This window comes from Austrofundulus limnaeus, unplaced genomic scaffold (assembly GCF_001266775.1).
Source record: "Austrofundulus limnaeus strain Quisiro unplaced genomic scaffold, Austrofundulus_limnaeus-1.0 Scaffold163, whole genome shotgun sequence".
NCBI lineage: Eukaryota > Metazoa > Chordata > Actinopteri > Cyprinodontiformes > Rivulidae > Austrofundulus > Austrofundulus limnaeus.
In genome coordinates, this window is record NW_013952565.1 from 718,574 (window position 1) to 726,467 (window position 7,894).

At 38.0% G+C, this 7,894-nt stretch overlaps 1 protein-coding gene across 1 annotated transcript in view; it reads right to left on the reverse strand.

The window, feature by feature from the left end:
* ush2a (Usher syndrome 2A (autosomal recessive, mild)) overlaps window positions 1–7,894 on the reverse strand; it is a gene marked incomplete in the record, with an annotated part of 244,206 nt that overhangs the window by 42,211 nt on the left and 194,101 nt on the right. Inside the window, 2 exon segments of the mRNA XM_014017175.1 lie at window positions 1,388–1,571; window positions 2,697–2,804. Of these exon segments, the coding sequence (XP_013872629.1) occupies window positions 1,388–1,571; window positions 2,697–2,804 (292 nt within the window).

The window sequence follows — 7,894 nt, forward strand, 5'->3', positions numbered from 1 at the left end:
AGAGAGAGAGAGAGAGAGAGAGAGAGAGAGAGAGAGAGAGAGAGAGAGAGAGAGAAGAGTGAAGAAGAGACTGAGTGTGATGGAGAGGAAGAGTTTTATCACGGCATACGGTTTCAGAGGGAGAATGAAGTTCACCACTTCATCACTGGAAGATATTTACTTAAATGTAAACACCGCCTTGGGATATCAAAAGTAAAATTGTGTGTGTGCATTAGGTAATCGGTGAGTGGGGCATTTGCATCTGTTTGACTGGCAATATGGTGTGTGTGTGTGTGTGTGTGTGTGTGTGTGTGTGTGTGTGTGTGTGTGTGTGTGTGTGTGTGTGTGTGTGTGTGTGTGTCCGTCCTGCGGGGCCAGCCAGAGGGAATAGGTTAATTCTCTCGTCATCTTAGACACTTCCTGGGCTGCCGAAGCAAAGTGACAGCTAATCAACATTGTCATAAATAATCAATGGCCACTTTGAGCAGTGCCACGCACAAACACGTGCGCACATACAAAGGAATGCCAGGGCGCACGCTCGCACGCGCGCACACAAGTCTGCTTGGATAATGGGGCCGGTGCTCCCTGTGTAATTCTGGGCACGGGGCTAAATTGGGAAAAGAAGGGAAAGGAGGAAGAGAATGAGTGTGTGTTCAGGTGGAGTGGAGGGGGCGGTGTGGCTGCAGAGAAGGGAGGGAGCAGGAGGAAAGACAAGCGACGAGAAGCCAAGTGTCCGGGCAGGAATGCCTCCTGGCAGACTATCTGGAATTAGGGAAAATTAAACGTCACACACACATTCAGCTCTATCTCCTTGCACGTCTTCCTTTCCCTTTCAGTCAAACATGGGGGAGATTGGAGAACTGCGGGATGAATTCTATTTGGGGTAGAGGGAAATTGTCTCATGAGAGAGGATGAGGAGAAGCAGAAAAAGCAGGAGGAGAGATGGTACACTTTTACACTTCCATAATTAAAGCAGAAAATCCAATCTAGATTAAAAAAATAAAAAAACCACACGGATTAATAAAGGTTAAATGAAAATAAACAGATAAATAAAATCTACGCTCCACTGCTGACTGCAAGCAAAAGCCAGATCTGATTCGTGATTTTAATTTGCAACCGTGGTAATGTTTGCATCCGTCATTGTGAGTATGTCAAATATTTGCTCATTAATTGGCACAAACAGACAAGAACAGAGTGCAGCCCCGAGAGAGCCAGGGATGGGGTGATGGGAATGCTTTTAAAACAGGGTGACCCCAACATAAACATGGATGGAAATGATGAAAAACAGACTTTTAAAAGTTATGCAATGAAACACAGGAAAAGTGGTGTTGCTTCTATTTTTGCACAAACACATATTTTCCACATATTTTCACACGTGAGTAAATGTGTGTGAGAGCAACGTCTGAACCTGTGCTTTGGCAGGAGTTTGGTGTCAGTAAAATTCAGGTCTTGATGGTCTCCAGTAAAAACAGTGAGACCATTTCTAATAAGCCTGTATTGCAAGATGAGTCCATTAGGCTGAGATGGCTGATCCCAGTACAGCTCCACCACTGATGTGTTTATGATCAGGTGTCTCGGGCTCGACCACACACCTGGAGAAGAACAGGAGGCAAGAAGAGAAAAAAAATGAGCATTTCTACAATCAGAATTTCTCTCTTTTTATTTAAACCAACTGCTGATTGTGGTGCCTTAAAAGATTTTGCTGTTTTAAACCAGTGGACTTGCCAGAAAAGTGGTCGACAACAAATCTAAAAGGACTGTTTGTTTTCAAAAACAAAGCAAAATATCCTGGTTGAATTAAAAAATGTGAAAAGAACATGAACACAAAACCTGAAATACGTTTTAATACTGAAATCTCAAGAAAAAGGAATAAAAATGCCCAAAGAGCTTCTAGTTCTGCCAGAGAATTATTTAAAATTAAGCCCCTTCCCTCTAAAAATAAGTTCAAAATTCATTCCAGTTATAAATAATATTGTACTTCCAACATAAGATGTAGTGGATACTGAGACACAAGGAAAACTACAGTGGTGGGAGGGAGCAGAAGCAAAATATATATTAAAAAAAGATAGAAAACATTCAAATGAGCACAAAGGCAAAATCTAAAGCAGAAAGGGGTTAACATAAAGGTTTAAGATGGAGAGGGAAAATAAATTATATTAAACAGAAATATAAGAAACCAATCAGGAGATATGAGCAAACTGACTTTTAAAAGCAGAAAAAATTATGAAAAAGAAATATAATAAAAATACTTTTTGTCTAGTGTAACTCATCTGTAGAACACAGAGAGGAAGATGAGGGGAGAAAAATGACCACAAATGAACAGAAACCAGAAAAAAGTAAAATAAAAAGACAAAGAAAGAACTTCAAATAAAAAACAGCAAATATAAAAGTTAAATTGTACAAAAACACTAGAAAGGAACTTTTGAGATTACAATATTTTAAATGAATCTACAAATTTAGCAATCATAGTCACAAAACAGGCATTTAAAAAAATACTACACATTTTTCATAATAATGATGAAAAAGAAACAAACAGTTTTGGTGTGTATTTAAATTTTTTAATTAGTTAAGACATTTATACATAAAAACAAGCTGCAACTGGTACAACCACACCATAATCTATAAATATTTATCTAAAAACTAAAAATATGTGTTACGTGTGTGTGTGTGTGTGTGTGTGTGTGTGTGTGTGTGTGTGTGTGTGTGTGTGCATGTACCAGTAGGTGAGGCTTGCAGGGTGCGTCCTGTTGCAGGTTTGCTGGTTCCACATCCAACAGTCGTACAGGCGACCAGCACAAAACTGTAGTCTGTGAACGGCAACAGACCTGTAGCACACAAACATGTAATGGAAGTATAAATATGAGCTGAATAAAATAAAGATCGTTTGAAAAAAATCCGTGGTAAATTTAAATGAGCATGCACGATACATTACAAATATTTCTGATACACCGTTCTACATTTTTGAAATTTTCAGACATGGAATGTTTAAAAACTGACTTGAACATCAGGGTATACAGCACTCTAGGACGAAGGATGGAAAGAGAAACCCTAAACTAAAAAGAGAAGAAAAGCAGAAAAGTGAAAGCCACGAGAAAAAAAAAAAAAAAAAGAAAAAGAAAAAGCTTGTCCTGGCTTTCTCTTTCCCTCAGCTCCTTCCGCACTCTCTCTCAACGGATGGATCCATATCTGTCGGTGTTAAATTATGCATGCCATAACTCAATAATGAAACAACGTAAAGATGGGCAGCCGTGGAACTGACATGGGATAGGACTGGTCCAAACGCTGTAATGTCATCAGCTTTTGATCTATGATAATTATGATACCTCTGTATGCGTTTAGGCTACAGTGTCCAGACATGATTTATTTAGAGGAACTCACTATGCAGACTAAAAAAATAAAAAAATCACACTGTGACTGAACTAAGCGCCTCCACAGAAAAATATGCTTTTATTATTTAAACACCAGTAGTTACCAAAAATTTAACATACTCCCAAATAGCATTTTTTTCCTGTCTAATGAGTCAGGAAAAAAAACTTTTCTTCCTTTAAGATAAAAACCATCTCTGATTACAGATGTAAATCTGTGAGCATGAATCCTTAAAGCTGTCATAAGGGTATTTTATGATCATTAACTGAACTGTCAGCATAAAACAGCTTCCAAATCAAATTTCAAGTGGAAAAAAAAACTTAACTGACATTTCAAAATGATGTCTGCATAATACAGTGAGTTAAATTATTTAATTTAGATTTTTTTGCAGTATTTTAAAACAGACAGTAAAATGTTTGAAATAAAATAACTTAATTTCTAGCAAATGTTTCTATATGGAGATTTGGTTATTAAATATTTACCATACCACTTTATGGTATTTAGTATCAGTATTTAGGTAATTTATACATTTTGTCTCAAAAACACTTTAATACAGTGATTATTTTATGTTACACAAGCAAAAACAATATTATGTACATTATATACATTTCTTATGCTTTTTTAAAAACTTTTTCCTTAATTCAATAATGTAGTACATAAGAACAAAATTAATTTGTGACAAGTTTTTGAGCAACATTGTGCTGGCTTTACCCGCAGGCACACACACACACACACACACACACACACACACACACACACACACACACACACACACACACACGAGGAGGAGGACTGAGCAGAAGCAGAGCCTCACACACACAGATAACAACCATCCACACACACATAAGTTGTAGGAGGATAAATTATTCATAAAAACCTCAGTTGATAAACTCTATTAAACAACCTGATTACCTAAAAGATTCAAGATAAAGTATATTTAAATACTAGTTTGGGTACTGATACCGAGTGAATGAGTTGCTTAAACATTACACAATGACTTTAAAAACACATTTCCTTTATTTAGAAGAAGGTAATAAGGTGGCTTTCTATTTATCTAGGCCACTTCTACATCCAACACCGTCTTCTTCAGCTACTCTAATCTGATCCAAAAGACCCTCATTACCAGCCCAGCTGGAGGGTTTGAGCGACACCCGGTAGGCTAGAGAGGCCGGCATCACTCAGAGCCTTGATCATGTTTTCAGCCTGGTCCCTGAGCACACCATGAACTAAAGTTTTAGGAATATTCCACGTCTGTAGCGCACCATCAGATGCATCTGCTAAACGAATGCTACTGCTTCAATCCTGAAGTTGCTTCGCTTGTAACAAGACTCTCTGGAGAATTAAAATCTTCAGCAAATTTGTTATCGAGCTGAATGCAGAAGCATCCTGTAACAGGCTTTTAATGTGTTTTTTCAGAGCTGTACATGTTTGGTAATGCCTTTATGGTGGTGAAAGTCAAATCGAGGCTCAGATTAATAAGGAAGACGATGAAACTCAGTATCATCAATGACTGAAAACGGCTGGTCGTCAAAGGGCAATTAATTGGGTCAGAGCTTCAGTTAACATTTGTAGCCATTTTTTCCACTTTTGTAAAGTACTTTCTGCAGCGTTGATTGTGTTGTGCCAGTGAATTCTCTCTCCGCAGTCGTCATAATATGGATGTTTGTCAGGCTCCCTCTGCAAAGCTTATAGATACATCGAGAATAACCAACCTCTCGTCATTTATTGACGACATGAGAACGAGGAGGAAGAGCCCCTTCTCATGTTTTTGAAAAACATATAAAATGTGCAACAACTGACCGTAACCACGACTCTTATCCCTAAATTCATTAAACATTAATCCAAGACCTAAAACCTAATCTGACGCATCAATACATGATGCAGAACCTGACTAAGCGTTCATATTTGATGAGGGACTTAGAACTTGTTAGTGGTGTTGTTTTTTTNCACACACACACACACACACACACACACACACATCAGAACGGTTCACTACACCTTTCTTGTTTCTCTTTCTACTGCTTACCCCGCTTAACATACCTCACAGCCTGCCATGTTCAGCCCAACCTCTGATCAATGTGTCTCTGAGTGTGTGTGTGTGTGTGTGTGTGTGTGTGTGTGTGTGTGTGTGTGTGTGTGTGTGTGTGTGTGTGTGTGTGTGTGTGTGTGTGCTCTGACGATGCTGCCTTCTGTTTGGGTTAAATAAAGGAAATCTGCCAGCCATACAAAAGTACTGAGGCTGAGGCGTAAAGCTCTGTTACACTGTTTAACTGTGAAACTAAGCATGTGTATAAGTGTGTGAGTGTACTTTACTGCAGTAAATGTATCTACACTCAAAGTAATGTCTTTTGTTGTAAAACTGAATAAAGCAGTGACCCGTTCACTGTATGTTTTTGCACTCAATACTTAGTGTCCATACATGCATTTGAATCAGGTCAAAGTCTTTTTATAAAAACGTAAAAAATAAACTTTAATATCTGTCTAAACTAAATTAACTTTAGAGCTAATTGAGTTTAGACAGGTAAATGAGATTTTACTACATTAATAAAATAATCAAAGTTGTTCTGAGTCAATCCAGTCAGTTACAGTGTTGTAGACAGACTGAACACAGTAAAAGATGTTTGATAAATTCTGCTCTGATTTCAAATAAACTAAAATCACATAATTCCTTCTGCTGCTCTTGTTAATCTGAAATAACAAAATATACATTTAATTGAAAAGATCAAATAGATGGTTTTAAACACACAGCGTTCGTTTCTTTCTGGGTTTTCTATAATTATTTAACTCAGACTGAAGAGGGCAGTGTTGTTCTGTTAGAGACAGGATGCCTTGGCGTGTGTGTGTGCGCACACGCACACAGTAAGACAAAGTGTGCGTGTGCGTGTGCCTACCTGCATCTGGGTGTACGAGTTTATACACTTGCATGTTTAGATGCTTGATTGAGGAAAGACAGAAGGAGCTTCAGTCATTTAACAGCGATCACCAAAAAAAGTGAGAGATGGAGGGGAAGGAGTTTTTGATGTGAACATCTCACAGACATGAAGGGAGACGAGGCTGTCGCTGTCACTGTGAGAGCTGGACACAGAAGAGATCTGTGTGTGAGCGTGTCAGACACAAAGAAAAACAGAGGTGGAGGATCTCTGCCAGTAACTCAGAGCAAAGCGGTGGCTCTTACACATGAGCAAAGTGTCCGAGAGAGAGAGACTGCGCACAGGAAAGGGAACAAACGAGTGGCGGGACTGTGAGACGGTATCGTTTCTTTCAGGTTTGTCTGTGTTGCAGTTAAAATAACTGATTTAAAACGGCATTTTATTGACAGGTTGCCATTCCCAGTTTGCATTAGGGAATATGAGAGTGTGACGGGCAAAAGCCACAATATCACACCTGCTACCTGATACAGTGGGAGAGAGGAGACTGTCATGTGAAAGAGAGGAGGAAGGAAAAAGTGGGAAAAGAAAAGGCAGGAGAAATGAGAGGATAGAAATATGAGAACAGCTGAGAAGAGTGGAAAAAAGATTAGACAGAGGAGAAAAAGAGGAAATGTGCAAGACAGAAGAGAAACCAAGTTAAAAAAAAAGCAAACTATCATCATATGGCAAAAAAAGAATAACCAGATGATGCAAAAGAAATAACAAAAATACCTCTTTTAAATAATTAAATGTTTGACTTCCTGTCTGTGGCTTCATGCAAAGACCGTCTGGGAGGACCGAGGAGATCAGGTTCACACTCAAACAAAGCAAGTAAAATCATTAGTGCTCAGACCTGCTTCTCAGACTGCATTCAAACCATAAATTAAATTACATTTATAGGTAATATGATATTTTCACACATGGACTACAGCATTACAACCTGGTCACTCACTGGAGACACAACTTTAAAACCAATAGAAATGTTATTCAAAAACCTTTAAAAATCTTTGATCAAAAGCTCCTGTCATTCCATCAGTGTAATATTTTAGAAAAATATAATATGCTCAATTTTGAACATTTTATTCATTTAAAAAATTGTTGTTTAATATAAAAAGTTCTTCATGGCTTAACTTCACCTCCACTCTCTAGTTATATTAAACGAAGGACTGACAGAGGTTTTAGCAGCAGAGCCTCCTCCAGAGGAGACCTCGAGATTCCTCAGAGGAAACATCCTTTGGACAAACTGTTCCGTCAGTCAAAGGAGGTCACTTTTGGAACAGTCTCCCAACAAATTTAAGGGAATGTCCCAGTTATTGTACATTTAAAAAGCATCTCAAACTGTTTCTCAAAAGTTCCCAGTCATGCACTCACTGAATTATTTTAAATTTATTGTTGTATGTAATTTGTCTGGACATGTATCTGTGTTTCGCATGTATGGTTGTATATTGTGATTTTATGTTGTCTTGTTCTTCTGAACATCTTGTATTTTTATTTTTTCTTTATTATGTTTTCTTTTCTCTCTCTCTTTCTTCCTGCCTCAAGACTACAGATGTAAATAAGCAATTATGTTACAACCTGGCCCATTTACAGTCTATACAGAAGAATAAGAATGTTCATTAATGTGCACTGTCCTGATTAAA